Source organism: Abramis brama (genome assembly GCF_963993115.1).
Source record: "Abramis brama genome assembly, chromosome: 5".
NCBI classification, from domain to species: Eukaryota; Metazoa; Chordata; class Actinopteri; order Cypriniformes; family Leuciscidae; genus Abramis; species Abramis brama.
Genome location: NC_139967.1, coordinates 3425436 through 3442059, shown reverse-complemented (window position 1 = coordinate 3442059; position 16624 = coordinate 3425436). Strand labels below are relative to the sequence as shown.

The window sequence follows — 16624 nt, the reverse complement described above, 5'->3', positions numbered from 1 at the left end:
TTTGTATTTTTTTTAATCAGTTTTTATCTTCCCCCTAGGCATTTCTGCGCACACATGCCATATCCGAGCACTACTGGGTCGGTCTAACGGATCAGAACACAGGCCAGTGGAGATGGGCGGATGACACTCCTTACACTATGAACAAAGAGTGAGCTGATTCATGCATTATCCAATTTGATTTCTTAGCAAGCATGCACTTAAATAGCATGCATTTAAATTTACATTTGAATCATATACATATACCTTTTAGAGGTTTAATGCCAAACTTTGGCTTCAAGATGGCATTACATTTACATGTTTATCCCTAAATATGATCTAATATCCACTTTACTTTCCAAGGCGTAAATTAGATTTTCTGTGAAGATTGTTTTAGCCGAAACTGTGGTCCTTGGTGATTAATTTAATGCAAGTCAATGGCTTCCATCACTTTGAGAGTCAAAGAAAACAAAACAAAAAACAAAGGCAAAACAAAATGAATATCTGTCGCTCCTGACGATTCACTAAAAGTATATGAAGCGAAACAATCGATCTGTGCAGGAAAATTAACATTTACAGTTAATGTGGAAGATGTTTTTTTTTTTTTTTTTTTGTAGAGATGCCCTTGAAACCATTAGTCACTTATTTTGTGAATGTCCAAATGTATCCTGTTTTTGGAAAGATTTTAAAAATAACAAAAAGAAATTAACAAAATATCAAAAAATAAATTAAGATTAGAGGTGTTATATGTAGAATTGAGAAAGTCTTGTTATTAGTGACACCGGTGGCCGTTAAGTGAACTGCAGCAGCACTTACTGCTCCTCATGCTCAGGTAACGCACACGAGACTGAACGTGATTCAAGGGGGAAAAAATTCATATATATTAACAATTTAAAATGTATTTGGAAACAATATCTAAAAAGTAAAAAAAAACTACATACCCCTGACATGTTTGGTTATGTTCTCAAAAAAAAAAAAGAATAAAAAAAGAATAACAAAGTGCAGTACATGGTAAAATTATTTGAACTAGAAACCAATGTGTTTATGATTATGGCTATTAATTAAAACAATGTGATAACAAATACCAGTTTGCAATATCAAGCATAACAGACTGTTTGTAAAGGTAAAGCCGGACATCGGAAGCCTTGCACATTCAAGTCAACTCTTGCGTTAAAAATATGGTGGATCATGGTCACAAAGTTTTCCATTTTCCAAATATTGCCCATTATAATCATGAATAGGAAGCAGCTATACTTCAAGATAAGTAGTGGTGTTGAGATTAAATGCATATATAAAATTAACTTTAGGTCAGATGGGATGCCAGAAAGTTATTATATATGCAGATGCAATGGTGTGACATTTGTTGGTTGTCGTCATTCACAGACGCTGGTATCCCGGGCAGCCGGATGACTGGAAAGAACACGGTCTGGGAGAGGAAGGAGAGGAAGGAGAGGACTGTGGGCAGATTGCATTTAGTTTGAAACTAAATGACAACCACTGCTCCAGCAAAATAAGATTCATTTGCAGAGTGTAATTCTGAATCTGAAAAGAGCTGTGGTGTAGGGCCCGATGGAATTTATTAATTTTTTGCTCCGTTAAAATTTTTTCTGGATTTCATTTTAATGGTTAAATGTAATTTTAGTAATCAAAAAGCATGTCTAATTAATTTAACATCACTTTATTAAAAGTTTAATAACAAATTACATGTTTAGGGCCCTATGAAATATGTGTTTTTTGTTGTTGTTGTTGTTGTTGTTGTTTTTTTAAACCAAATTCTGTGTTTTCTGTTTTAAGATTTCTGGATTCCATTTTAATGGTTTGATTAAATGTTAATAATCAAAAAAGCATGTCTAATTAATTGAATTAATAAAAATAATTAATTAATTAAAAAAAAAAATAATTTCTATGATTTTTTTTCAGAAATTTCCTGGAAATCAAATGAAGGCAAATTAATTTAAGGTATCTTTTAATCATATGAAAAATTGTCAAACACAGTGCTGCAAAACACATGGACTTTTTTTATTATTCCTTAAAAATTGTTTTAATAATAACTGATTAGTATTATTAGTGTTAGTATTATTAATACATTGAGACGTAGCTAAATTCTACTGTATTTTTGTCAGGTTTGTTTTTATATATTTAAAAAAAAAATGTTTTTAGATACTTTCTTTTTTTGTACATTTATTTATAAATTATATATAAATTATATAGTTTAATACTTAAAATTGAAATGTTGTCTTGGCTACTAACTGAAATATTTATTTTACAAAGGTTTTTTTATATTTTATTTCATTAACATAAATTATTTCAACAGTTTTAGTTGGTCAGTTTCATGATGTCAAACCTTTAAAACTTTTATTAAACCTTTATACTGTTCAAAGATGAAATATTTTGCACAACTAGGCCAAGTTGTCATTAAGTTTAAGTTCATTGGTGTTTTGTCATACTGCTATAGCCTATGAAAGCTGAAGATTAATCTGCATTAATGTAAATTTCCAATTAATTTCTGACATACACTAAACAGAGTTAAATATTATTGAGTAGAGATTAGAAAATACAGCCATGAACATTATGAATACAGAACATTATGAGATTCGACATGGAAGCCGCTCAGGTATAATAGGAGACAGTGTAATGTTTCATTCATAAGTTAAACATAAGCTAAAAAGTTTTGTGTAAATGGTATAGGCCTAATATTTCTCATCATGTCTATGGACAGTGATCGCAGTGTTTGGATTCTAAAGATTTAAATGATTTTTAATTAATGCATCAATAGCAAGAAGCTAAAAATCTGATTCAAAGGAGATTCAAACCTGTAACATGAACTTTAACACATCTCTATTTCTGATAACTGCTATTACACTGATATTATCTCTCACATGAGCGATAATTTTTTGTTTTTTTTAGTTCAAAACGAATTTCTCATGTCAAAAACACTACTGCTAAGACAATGGCATCGTAATCCAAGTGCAAAGACAATGTTCTTTTACGTTACACTCCTAAAAATAAACATTACAAGAGGTTGTTTTCGCAGCGATACCATAGAAGAACCATTTTTGTTTTCCCAGAGAAACTTACGGTGAGCTGTTCTTAAAAGAACCATTTTTTTCCTCTGTGTAAAGAACTTTTTTAAAATTTCAAGAAATTTTAATTAAATGATAATGTTAATGTTTGTTAAAGAAACAATCATAAATTAAATAAATATTGCAACATTATTAATTTAAAATATGCAAGCATCCTTATGCAATAATTTTTCACGTTTTACTTGTAATGTGTCTGAAGATTTCCCCTTTTCTCAGTAAAAAGAGCCTTATATAAACATGTTCAATCAGATCAACCTGTTGTCTGCCACAAAAAATTAAAGGTGAGGTTGCATAATTGCAAGGAAATGTTGCAATTTCCTGGTCCCTGTGAATGATTGTATAATTTATCATTCATAACCTCACCCTTATGATTATGTCTGGACTTGCAGTGTATTTTCAGAGCCATATAAAGAGCATCTTCTGCCCGCTTGCCAAGATAACAGCAGCTGTGTTGATACGGTATTGTTGGCGAAGACTCGGATTTACAGGAATAGTAAGTATATATTTTAAAGCTTAAATTAAATAATGTCTTTTCAACGATAGAAAGGCAATTAAAAGGTTTCATGGCATTATAAATTACATGTGATAATTGTAGTATGAACGAATCCAGCATTTATAATCTGCTCTTAAACCATTTCAAACATGCTCAATAGACACACTATCAAACTGCATATACAATCATGGTGAAAAATGATTTGAGGTATTCCTATTTCAGTGGTAAAGTTTTCAATTTTTTATGCGTCACAATTTGTATAATGTTGAAAATACTATAAATAATTATACGTTTTAATATAATTTAAGTTGAAAGGACTTGTACAGCCAAGTTGACTGTACGTAAAAATTTAAGGCAGCAACTTTTTTTTTACAGTTCTGCTATTCTGATCCATACATTTTATTTATTTATTTATCTGACTCTATTAGAGTAAAAACTATTTTTAGTAGTTTTTACTAAAGGATTTACGAGGATTTAAGTTACTACTTTTTGTTGATTGCGTTGAAAGAAAAGAAGCGATAACTGTGTTTAAAAAATGAAGTGACTTCACCATACTTTACAGTGTTTTACTGTAGTACTAGAAGATGCAAGGATGGGATGTGCTGGAGGAGACTTTACAAAGTGCTTGACTCATGCATTGTCAATACAAGATCTTGACCAAAAATTGATGCACCTCTTGATGGAAATAAATGTTAGTCCAGCACATCCCAAAGACTTTTAATGAATTTAAGGTCTGGACTCAGAGGAGCCAATTCATATGTGTGAGAATGATTCTTCATACTCCTCCCAACCATTCTTTCACAATCTGAGCCGGATTAATCTTGGCTTTGTCACCCTGGAATAAGGCCATGATGTTCTTCCTACATGGTTGTTTAAGAAATGAAAAGCTACACACTCCATCAGTTAGGTTTAGAAGAGCTGTTGCCAAACATATAACATGCTAAAAACATAATCACTGCAAAATATGATCCAATCATAGACTCTTAATAATATATATAATATATATATATATCTCAAATAACAGAAACTGACTTGCATGTGGACTCTATTGTTTTACAGATGAGTGCATCCAAACCCCTGGAAAGGTATGTAATCCTGCTCAGATTCATGGAAGCATTCAGATAAGTTTTGTACTAACACAAATTACTTACAAAATAATTACTTGTACAAAGTCTACAACAAACTAGACAACTATGAGAATAACTGTTTAAAATAAATGCAGACTTAAATGCATTCTCTCATAAATGCATGAAATCTAGAATATTCAATATCTAAATATATCAAATAAGTTCAGCACTGTTATGTCTGTCGCTGCAGTGGTAAGGTGCGAATCGAACCGTCTCTGAATAAGAACGAGGAGGAGTTTGTAGCCAGAAGGAGAAAGTCGGTTCAACAAAGCCTGACGAAGCTTCAGATAAAGTGCAGTAAGGTAAAGCTTCTTATTTTATACTTTATATATCTGAGATGACCTGCGAATGGTGCATCAATTTCACTGTCTTGAACTATGCCATTCAAGTCAATGTTAAGAGCATTGATTAAAAGTACAAAGTGACGTTAGTTCATCATCACTTTCGCACTCAGATAACAATGAAACGCACTAAGTTTTCAACTACACTTCAATGCTATGTCCACAAATTCCTGACCATTACAAATTTTCTATTACTACAGTAAAACACTGTAAAGTATGATGGAAACCCCTTTTAAAAAATGTTCAATTTACTTCATTTTTTTAAACAGTTATCACTTCTTTTCTTTCAACACAATCAATAAAAAGTAGTACATATCATGTGATTGCAAAACACTTTTTGTTATACTGGTTGAAACTCTCTTCACATCCTGATAGCAATCAATAATAAAAGTGTTGTAAATATTAAAAAAGTATATCTTCTGTGGAAGTCTCAGGACCAAAAAATGTTTGGTCTACACTTTTCGCCACTCTCAGCAAACAAAAATATGTTCTAAGAAAGTTGTGCTAACGTTCCCATTAAGTTATGAAAACATGATTTCTGAATGTTCTCCGATTGTTTAAAACGTCCATTTAAAAAAAAATAATAATTTCAAAACCATTTTATCTCGGTTATGCGAACGTTAAGGAAACAAATTTTGCAAACATTATTGAAACCTTACTTTTGAAAGTTCTCTGTAACATTTAAAAATGTAAGATGAACGTCCACTTTAACATTTTAGAGAAAAAAAACACTCCACAAATGATGTATGAATATATATTTTTATGCTAACGTTTTAAGAGCATTACTAAAGATCAGATAACACTGAATGAACATTCTATTAAAGTTACTTGAAGAATGTTTGTTCAGAACTTTAAGACAACCTTCCCAGAACGTTGACTAAAGTTCTTTACATTAAAAATAAGGTGGATATAATGCTTTGAGTTGTGTGTGTGTTTCAGGATGAAGTGCCAAACATTGCATTACTGGGTTCTGGAGGAGGACAAAGAGCCATGGTGGGTTTGCTGGGATCCCTGGATCAACTCCATAAAACCAGTCTTCTGGACTGTGTCCTTTATCTGAGCGGAGTCTCTGGATCCACCTGGTATGAACCCTGAGAAACAACAAACACACACACACACACACACACACACACACAGATGGGTTGAATGTCATAAATGACAGCAGTATGTTGTTCTTCTGAAGGTGCATGGCCTCCTTATATCAGGAACCAGACTGGTCCACCAAACTAGAGGCTGTGAAAGACAAGATCATCCAGAGACTCAGCGGTCCTGCAGTCAGCTGGGGAGATTCATTTGCCAAACTGAAGAAATATTACTATGGGAAAGACTTCTTCAGCTTGACTGACATCTGGGCAGTGATGGTCATTCCGGCATATGTGAAAGAGGTTTGTAAATAGCCAATTCATGACCAGGGACAGATATAGCAATGTTTTATAGTGTGGCATGAGGACTATGAGGAGTGAAAAGACCAAAGCAAGCAATAATGCATAGTTCTTGTGAACTAATGGCCTGACTTAGACAATTTGTGTCCACTCTCACGCAATTTGCTGAAGGCACCTTTAGTCACGCCTGAAAGGCCAGTGACACATGCCGACATGGGCAGGGTTACCTCAAGTTTAGCTTTGCTAATGAAGGGCTAATAAACTTTTTTCAAACAAAAATGTCTAAACACAAGTTCAGACAGGACCACTTTGGCAAGTTATTTGAGTTTATTAAACACAATTTATCTTTGGCGGTATGGTTCCTTATGGGGGTTCTTGCTCCAAAATTAATGACATACAGAGCTTAACCATTAACCATTAGGCACTATGCCTACGTGGCCTGCCTGCTCACACTGAGCTCAATAAGGGTTCTCGCCCCTGTCCTATGACGTGGGTGTTTACTGTCTACATTTACATTTTGTCACTTAGCAGATGCTTTTGTCCAAAGCAAATTACAATTTAGGACTAAATTAAGCGAGTCATCGTGAAGAGGCAAAAACAATGCAAGAAGTGCTCAAAATACGTTCCATCATTGTTCAGAGTAGCATAAGCCAGATAAGGGAGGATTAAAGGAAAAGGAAAGGATTTTTCTTTTTTCTTTTTTATGTAAGGGTTAATGCCCGACGAGGTGTCCATTATCAGGTATTAATGGACGACGGCGAGGCGTGAACCGTCCGACGCGCAGTCCATTAAGTCCATTAATACCTGACAATGGACACCTCGAAGGGCATTAACCCGCTTATACCATGGTCACTTACGAAAGAAAGAAATATTTAATCAATTAATAATACTTTAATGTGTTTTAGAGTAAAAATCGTGAGGGTTTTTATTTATTAAGTCGAGCGCACTATTTAATATCTCCCGTATACAGGCGTTGCCAAGCAACGTGGCCACAGCGACCCGACCGCAGCAGTTGATCAGTGAGTTTGAGCCAGCGCAATCATTTAGAACTGTCATCAGGCAAATTGACGGGACGCCTTTCCTAGGTGTACATTATCACTTTTTAATGGACACCCTGCAGCCAATCAGAATCGAGTATTCACCCAGACCATGGTATAAATGAGGTTAAGTGCTCATGGAAGAGATGGGTTTTCAGCTGTCTTTTGAATGTTGTCAGGGATTCTGCATTCCGGATGAGCGTGGGAGAGCATTCCACCAGCATGGAACCGTGAATGAGAATGTTCTGGAAAGTGATTTTGTGGCTTTCTGTGATGGATCCACGAGCCGTTGCTCGTTGACCGATCGTAGGCTTCTGGTAGGGATGCAGACTCGTAGGAGTGAGTGAAAGTAGGAGGGAGCTGAGCCTGTGATAGATCTGTAAGCGAGCGTCAATGCCTTGAACTTGATGCAAGCAGTGAGTGGTAGCCAGTGCAGAGAGATGAACAGAGGAGTGACGTGGGCCCTTTTTGGCTCGTTGAAGACAAGACGAGCTGCAGCGTTCTGAATCAGTCTAAAAAAGATAGACATGAGAACTGTCCGGTGTGTTTGAGTATCGTGAGGATGGCTCTGTTTCACTTGATGCGGGCGAGGAATTCTCTCACAACATTCTTCAATCGGGGAAAATCACGGCTCTCCCCTCTCCCTCTGAGGCGACGAGTTGAAGTGAGATGATAAAGGATCCCTTCATTGATCTGTATAAGAGAGTGGCAAGGAAGCTGTCAGTAAAGTGGCCTGCCCCTCTCCCGAATACAGAAAATAGTGAACAGTTCTAGATGTGATCACTGCTAGAGCATTGAGCACTATATCCTTGCTGCAAACGTACCAGGCTAGGGGGAGCTGATGGCCAGTTAGGTGATGGCTTAACGTCATCTTTGGTTGACCCTGATGAACCTGCCCGTGGGGGATCGGAATGCTTTCCTTGGCGTGCCGATCTTCCCAGCCAGTTTGTTTGGTGAGGGTTTTGATGCATTTCAGGCACAGTTTGAAGACTCTAAGAAACAAGCGAAATCTCTGAGGGGTTCAATGCCGAGGAAGCTTAGCAGACCAGAGCAGTCGGCTGCACAACAACGGTTTAGGCTGTCAGCCAAGAGACCGGCCCCAGCAACAGCGTTGAGGCCTAGTGCTTGGAGAGCTAGCCAACACACACACAGCCTAAACAGCAGGCATGGTCAGGATAGTTGGACCCGTCCCCGGCTACAGGGTAATATTTCTCTGCAGGAAAGAATAGGCAGTCGGGACAGGGTGCGTCAGGAGGGTCTGTCACTGATTTTGGTGGCCCCTTGCTGGCCAGTGAAGACATGGAACGTGAGCATCATGACGTTGCTGTCAGGGACACCATGGTGTCTTCCCCTATGCAGGGACCTGCTGTCCCAGGCAGGAGGGCAGACTCTGCACCCTCAGCCAGAGCTGTAGTCTCTTTCCTGTAGCTCAAACAGTAGAGCGTTGGTGCTTGCAATGCCAAGGTCATGGGTTCAATTCCCAGGGAAAGCAAGAACTGATAAGAATGTAAAATGTGTACCTTGAAATTCAATGTAAGTAACTTTGGATAAAAGTGTCTGAAAAATGCATAAATGTAAATGTCTCTATGGGTCTACCTGCTAAGAGTGGGAATCTGATGGCAGTGGGGCTCCCAATCAATGTAGTAGCCACAATACAGTGCACTTGGGCGCTGACAACAAGGGGGCTTAATGGTTTGAAGTGGCGCATATTTGAAGACTGGTATCAATGCCGATTGCAGAAATATTGAGATATCTGCAGGAACTGTTGGAGAAAGGTCACTCCCATTCCACGCTGAAAGTTTACTTGCTGGCCATTTCGGCCTGTCATGAGGGCATTAATGATACTGCGCCATGTGCGCTTGCCATTCGGTTCCTTAAAGGGGAGCTGAGTCTAAGGGCCGTACAAAATCAATGGTGCTGTCATGGGACCTGATTGTAGTTTACGAGGCTATGGGTGAACCTCCAGTTGAGCCTTTAGAATCCTTGAATCTAAGGTTGCTGTCTTATAAAACAGCCCTCATGCTGGTGCTGGCATCAGCGAAACATGTTGGTGATCTTCATGCACTGTCAGTGCATCCCTCATAAATCCAATTTGGGTCAAGAGTGGTGCTGCGTCTGAATGCGGTGTATACACATAAAGTCATGTCGGAGGAGTATAGTGTGCACTCGTTCAAGCTGCCTGCCTTGTCAAATCTCTCTATTGACTCAGAGGACATTGACAGGAGACTTCAGGAGACCCTGTGCAAGTTTTACGGAGGTAAATCGAGCAGCTATTTCTAACCAGCTTTTTGTAAGCTAGCCAGCCTAGTTCGTGAGAAATTGCTATCTAAACAGCGTCTTTCACATTGGATCGTGGAGGTGATTTCTATCGCATACAAGAGGGCCATGGCAACATCATGGGCATTATTTAGAAGGGTGTCTGTGGAGGACATTGGCCAGTTGGGCATCACCGCTCATGTTTGTTTGGTTTTATTGACTAGATGACACTGCGGCGACGGTAGCTCAGTCCAAGCTCACCGCAGGGTTTTTTAACCACGGGCCATCGCTCCCTTGAAAAACATAGAGGAAACTGTAGCTAGTCCCTTACGTTTAGTTCAGCAAACTTTGCGGGGGTGAATATATGTCCCATGGTGTGTGTTGTACCGAGTGAACCGAATGAATTGGAATGTTGAGTTATGCATATAATTACAATTCCAAGAAGGAGGGAAACGAGGTAGAACACCTCTGAGTTGGAGGCTCGGTGAAGAACTGAAGAACAAGGAGAATGACGCATGCGACTGCATTTATATGCTGTGGGCAGGTAACGTCATTGGCCTTTCATGCGTAAATAAAGGTGTCTTCAGCAAATGGCGTGATATCCCATAGTCATAGAGATAAAACTGATGTGAAAAGTCAGAAAAAAAATCTCCAAAAAAGAACTTCAAAGTCCGTTTTATTCTCATGAAGTCAAACAGTCATATTTCTTTGTCTCAAGCATGAATGAAATGGTGATGAAATTTACTCAACATTTTCTCAGTAAACTTTTCTTTATAAAGTCTCACTGCAGAAATCTAAAGATATTTGAGGCTCCATTTGTTCTGCAGATCTTTATAAAGAGATCTTTATTGCTGAGAAAATTTAGTTTTATAATTTGAACTTGAAATGTGTTCTCTATAGATCAACGAACACACACTCACAGAGCAGTGGGACCAGCAGGGTAAAGATGGTAAAGACCCGTTTCCCATCTACACAGTGATCGACAAGCAAAGCAAACAGCGCAATAACGCAGGTCTGTGTTTGTGTGAAAGAAAGACAGAGAGTTGATGTGTTTGTGTCAGCTGTTATATGGACGTGTCTCTGTCTGCAGACCCCTGGTTCGAGATCACTCCACATGAAGCAGGTTATTCTCTCACTGGAGCGTTTGTGGACGCCTCCAACTTTGGCAGTCAGTTTCACAACGGCTCTAAGAAAAATAAGCAGGATGAATTTGACATGCTGTACCTGCAAGGTAACTGTTAAAGGGGAGTTTAATATTTGTAATATCAGCCTATATTCTACACTGTACGTCATTGACCTAATACTCAATCTGTGTGATCAGGCCTGCATTACTAGCATATAGCATTAAACTATGTGGTATTTATGTTATATGTTAGGGTGTTATAGTACCTATGTCCATTGTTTTATTGTAAACTTTAAATCTTTACTGATATTGTGTGTTTTCTGCAGCTCTATGCGGCAGCGCTTTAGCTGATGAAGACGAGATTAAGAAACTCCTCTGGCAAAAGATAAAAGGTGCAGCTGCAATTATTCTGAGGACTGAATTCAGCTTAAATTTAAATGGTTAAAATCATTACCATCCATTTGATTTTTGTTTGTTTGATTTGTTTTTCAGATTTCTTTCAACAAAAGGAAAAAGTACTTGAGGAAATGAAGAAGGGTAAAGCATTTCTTAGGCTTTATTTACTTGAATGTTTAACAGCCCTGATTTGAAGTTTTAAAGACTCTTATGCTCACGAAAGCTGCTTTTATTTGATCAAAAATACAGCAAAAACAGTAATATTGTAAAATATTATTACAATTAAAAACAACTGTTTTCTGTGTGAATATATATTGTAAAATGTAATTTATTCCTGTGATCAAAGTTGAATTTTCAGCATCATTACTCCAGTCTTCAGTGTCACATGATCCTTCAGAAATCACTCTAATATGATGATTTGCTGCTCAAGAAACATTTATGATTATTATCAATGTTAAAAACAGCTGAGCTGGTTTATATTTTTATATAATCTTTTCTTTGATGAATAGAAAGTTCAAAAGAACAGCATAGAAATATGTATGTCTATATACTGTCACATTTGTTTTGATTAATTTAATGCATCTTTGCTGAATAAATGTTTTTTTTTTTTTAATCTTACTTACCCCAAACTTTTAAAGTGCATCATGGTTTCCAAAAATATTAAGCAGTACAACTGTTTTCAGCATTGATAATAATCAGAAATGTTTCTTGAGCATCAAATCATCATATTAGAATGATTTCTGAAGGATCATGTGACACTGAAGACTGGAGTAATGATGCTGAAAAGGTAATTAGGTCTGTATAATTATATATAGAACAGGACAAGAGGAGACAGGAAGAATTGAGAAGAGAGAAGGAAACAGGTTCGGGAAAAGACTTTGAGGCGGGATTCAAACTCGGGCCTCCAGAAGCGCTACTACACCCTTTATCAGAGCGAAGTCAACCAGATCCAAACTCTCCAGCTACAGACGAATGTTACCAGGTGCTCATGAAAACCGTGGACATGAACCTCTCTGTTTCGACTGCTCCTGATGAATCCTTCAGAACAACACTGAACGGTAACAAACCAATGAATGGTCTGTATGTGGTGCATATCTATAGCACAAATTTTATTTCTCGTGCCATTTATACGCCAAAAAATAGTTTTTGCGTGCAAATGGTACGAGAAATAAAATTTGTGCTATAGATACGTTCATGTCTTCATTAAATAAACCACGCGACAACATGTTATAGCTTTTATGTGCTATATAAGTCATCACAGCGAGAACCTGCTGTCAAGGCCCGTTCACACCAAGGACGATCACTATAACGATAAAGATATAAGCTAGTTCGAAATATCGTTCTAAATATAAAATAATAGCAGAGTCCACACCACAACTATAACGATAAGTAACGGAGCAGAATCACTTTCTGAATGTTTTTTTTCCATCTGATGATTAATAAAAACATCAACAGCCAATTAGAATTCATTCTGCTTTAAAGAGCTCGACCAAACTGCAGCTCGCGCTTGAAGAATTAGGATAGTTCACCCAAAATTATTATTTTTTTGTCATTAATTACTCACCCTTATGTTTTTCCAAACCTGTAATACTTTTGTTCATCTTCAGAACACAAATGAAGATATTTTGGATTAAATCTGAGAGCTTTCCATTGACAGCTACGCAACATTAAGCTACACTTTCAAGCTCTAGAAAGGTAGTAAAGACATCATTAAATAATCCATGTGACTCCAGTGGTTTAACCTCAATATTATGAAGTTACACAAGTGCCTTGTTTACATTAAAAAACCCTTTATTTTCATAATATTAATCTCCAGCGTGCGTTCACACATCATTGTCTGCTGTCAGGTCAACACAACATTCTGGGGCTTGAAAGTGAAAGTTGTGTAGCCGTCAACGGAGGGACAGAAATCTCTCAGATTTCATCAAAAAGATCTACATTTGTGTTCTGAAGATGAATGAAAGTATTGCGGGTTTGGAATGACATTTTTGGGTGAACTATCCCTTTAATAAACAGAACAATATTGTGCGTTGGTGTGGACAGTGTGAACGCTATAATAGTTATCGTCCTTGGTGTGAATGGGCCTTTATTGGGACAGATTTGAGAAGAAGTTTTCTTCTTTTTTATATGAAATACTATATAAAATACATATTTCACATATCTGCATTTCAAATTTGTTATTATTAGTCGCTTTGGATAAAAGCATCTGTTAATGATTAAATGTAGTTTTAATGTAATTTTTGTATTACAGTCTATCTTTGCTTTTTTGGCAAAAAAAAAACAAACAAAAAAACAATTATGAAAATCAAACCATGAAACAGAAAGGAAAAAAAAAACACTTGTGGATAAAAATGATTTAACTATAAGTAAATTATTATTGTAAATACACAAACTACAATAAGAAGAACTCAATAACATACGTGTCCCTCTTTTTACAGACCTCTCTGGAGGAAGACTGAAAACTGTTGATAAAAAAGCAGAAAAACTGAATGTGAAGCGTAACACCATCGATGTATGCAACAATTTGAGTGAACGGATTAACATCTGGCCATTTGGTAGGTTAAACTGTTTCTAATATCATCCCTTCATTCTCCACACCACCTTTCTAGAGTCGTGAGGATGCTGATCTACACTTTAAGATTTATGTGTTTGAATTTCTATAAAATGTCCATCCATTGTTTTAACATAAACAAACTGATAAACGTATTGTGATGCATATTTGTCAGTCATACATAAATAAAAACAGGTCAGATTTCTGCACTCAAAAAAAGTCATGGCCTAGTTTATTATTAACGATTTGATTTGATTTAAATCATAATATAAATCATATTTTAATTTATATAAATTATATTTGCAAAAAGCCTTTATTCAACTAACTTTTAGAATCAGCGTAAGTTCTGTAGACAGTCAAAGCATGGCTAGCTGTGGAAAAAGCGATTCAATTAGTTATAATGCATGAGATTTATCAATATATAAACCTGGTTATTGTGAATTTAAAAAAACATGTTAGCAGTAGCCTATTATAGAAATCTGAACCGTTTCAATTATGACTGACGAATATGTAATCACATGAAGTTTATTATAAAACTGTGTAATTCAGATGGATTGATATTGTATAGCCTATGCAATTCAAATACATTTAGGCCTGTTGTTGTTGTTGTTGTTGTTGTTATTTAGTAGGCTAAGTTAGTTAGTTAGTTAGTTTCAACTTTCCACTGTTGTCTGATAGCAATCATTGCCAAACTTTTGTAACATTATTTTAAAACAATTGATTTCAACAAGTCAAAACAACAGCTACATAAATACTTACTCATAATAGGCCAACATATTTTCCAGATATCCGCCTTTCTTTCATTATTGGGCGAGTTCAGTTTCGATGTCGTTACTCGTTAGTGACTTTAGCAGAATTTCGCACTAAAGATTCTTCCGCGCAGGAGCCGAAGCACAACTCACGAAAACGATCAAAACAATGTTCCTCCGCAAGTAACTTGTAGTTTTATGCGTCAACCGCTAAAGGGCGTTTAGTTTAAATCTATTTTAGCTTTAAGAACTATTTACTGAGCCTTAGAACTGAAGAACTTCAGAAAATTAATAATTATAATTATTAATAATAATTTTTTTAATACATTTAAAAAAATAAATAATAATAATTATACACCAAATAATTTTGATGAGTGTATTTATTTTACAGATGCTTGGATGAGCATTATTAAATCTATGAATCTGTGGATCTGGGGCAGGAATTATAACTTCCTCCACAACATGACAGGTAAGAACAGACTTGCTGACTGAAAATTCCCTGTGAATAATATAATAATGCTGTGATCCCTTCAGAAGAAGCAGTGCACTCCACTCTTTTGGAAAGTGAGACGAGAGACTTTGAAGACGCTGGACTGTTGCTCAACTCACCCTATTTCTCAGTGCTGAGGAAAGAGAGAGACATTGACCTCATCATTTCCCTGGATTTCAGTGATGGTGATCCTTTCATGGTATTATAGCCTATGCGTATTTAATTCTCTACAGCTTCACTCATATGTTTCAGAATCTGGAAAATGTTAGTAATTAAATAAGAGCACTTGTGATGCTTTTCCACTGCAGACAGTGAGGGACGCTGCCAAGACGTGCAGGGAACGAAACATCCCTTTCCCTGAGGTCAACATTGACGGTGAAGACCCAAAGAAACCGAAGGACTTCTATGTGTTCAAAGGCCAAAACGTTCCAACCGTGATTCACATCCCTCTATTTAATGTGGTCAACTGTGGAGGCAAGATAAAATCTTACAATATCCTGAATAAAATGTAATATAATATCAACTGTGTTCTGATTTAAGTGTGTTATCGTTCCATCAGATAAAATTGAGGCCTGGAGGAAAAAATATCGCACGTTTCAAGGATCTTACAGTGCTGAGATGATCACTGATCTAATGGAGGTCGCTGGAAAAAACATCTTGAACAACAGAGAGAAACTGGTGAAAGAGATTCGTGCGATCATTGGGCAAAAAAGATCCAGGCACTAACGTGAACACATTTAACACTATGACTAAAATCTGATAAGTGATTTTACAATAAATGTTTCATTTCTTTTTCTGTCATAGGGGCCATTTAAATTACACTATTTTTAAACAGAAAACTTTTTATGTGTTTTGTCCGTTCGTTTACACAACGACGGTGTTTTGGGGGCCTGAAGGCGCCAACTTTTTAAAACGATGTCGTTATAGTCTTCATGTAAACTACAAAAGCATGAATTTGTGAAACAGTGACGTGCATGCGTATTATGTTCAGTCTTTAGGTGCATTGTGTTTCTTTACAGTGACATCGCCATCTACTGGCCTGGCATGAATAATAGCGTTTGAGTGAACAGGGATCGTTTTGACAACGTTAAAAAAAATCCGTTTTTAGTACATTGAATACCTTGAATCAAGGTCCTTGATCATCACTTACGATAAATCAGCATTTTTACTTTTTCCGTCAAAATGTGATTTGTGTGGCATTAGAAGAGCATCAAATGTTAGTTATGTTTCCTTTTTGAAATGTTTCTGCTGTTTCTTCATGTTTGACCTTTTTTAAGCAATAAATTTCTGATCATCAACAGTAAAATCAGTGGACTGGATTATTACTTATTAAAATATTGTATTACTTTGCTTCTGTTTTTTTAATGAATTAATTAACTGTTCTCTAAAATAATTGATTTTATCCTTAAAATGCTGATTATAAGTGATTTCTCCCCCAAAGCCATTAAAAAAAAAAGCTTAACATGACAATGTATAAAGATAATATTAAAATAAGGTTATTATTGATATGCATACACATTATTGATATTCATATTCAAATTTATACACAAGGCAAGCACTGCAGGTGAGCCTATTTTATGAAAGCAATGCGCAAAATTATGTTAAGCGCTTTATTTATAT

The 16624-nt window shown here is 36.2% G+C and overlaps 2 protein-coding genes across 8 annotated transcripts in view; both read left to right on the top strand.

Moving 5' to 3' along the window:
- The window catches only part of asgr1c.1 (asialoglycoprotein receptor 1c, tandem duplicate 1), a 76423-nt gene extending 74699 nt beyond the window's left edge, over positions 1-1724 (top strand). For all 6 annotated transcript variants that reach the window (XM_084115154.1, XM_084115152.1, XM_084115153.1 and 3 more), the window contains 2 exons: positions 39-148; positions 1360-1724. In XM_084115154.1, the coding sequence (XP_083971280.1) occupies positions 39-148; positions 1360-1510 (261 nt within the window). In that variant the 3' untranslated portion in view covers positions 1511-1724. The remainder of the gene's footprint in view (positions 1-38; positions 149-1359) is intronic.
- A 123-nt stretch (positions 1725-1847) lies between these two features.
- Positions 1848-16306, top strand: LOC311083541 (cytosolic phospholipase A2 gamma-like). Of its 2 annotated transcripts, XM_084115142.1 has the most exons (16): positions 1848-1935; positions 3449-3552; positions 4612-4637; positions 4870-4981; positions 5960-6102; positions 6204-6405; positions 10596-10707; positions 10786-10926; positions 11145-11210; positions 11311-11355; positions 12030-12272; positions 13653-13769; positions 14906-14983; positions 15049-15203; positions 15313-15478; positions 15564-16306. In XM_084115142.1, the coding sequence occupies exons 3-16, from the start codon at positions 4612-4614 to the stop codon at positions 15728-15730; spliced, it is 1773 nt and encodes a 590-aa protein (XP_083971268.1). In that variant the 5' UTR covers positions 1848-1935; positions 3449-3552; the 3' UTR covers positions 15731-16306. The 2 variants fall into 2 exon arrangements, with proteins under 2 accessions (XP_083971268.1, XP_083971267.1); XM_084115141.1 differs by lacking the exon at positions 1848-1935 and having other exon boundaries at positions 3310-3552.
- Positions 16307-16624: the final 318 nt, after the last annotated feature.

Bases quoted from the DNA above. Each gene is read 5' to 3' on its own strand.
- LOC311083541 (XM_084115141.1), top strand. From the start codon at position 3,427: ATGATTATGTCTGGACTTGCAGTGTATTTTCAGAGCCATATAAAGAGC. The intron at 3,553-4,611 runs GTAAGTATATAT...ATTGTTTTACAG, and splicing joins GACTCGGATTTACAGGAATA to ATGAGTGCATCCAAACCCCT. The intron at 6,406-10,595 runs GTTTGTAAATAG...TGTTCTCTATAG, and splicing joins TTCCGGCATATGTGAAAGAG to ATCAACGAACACACACTCAC.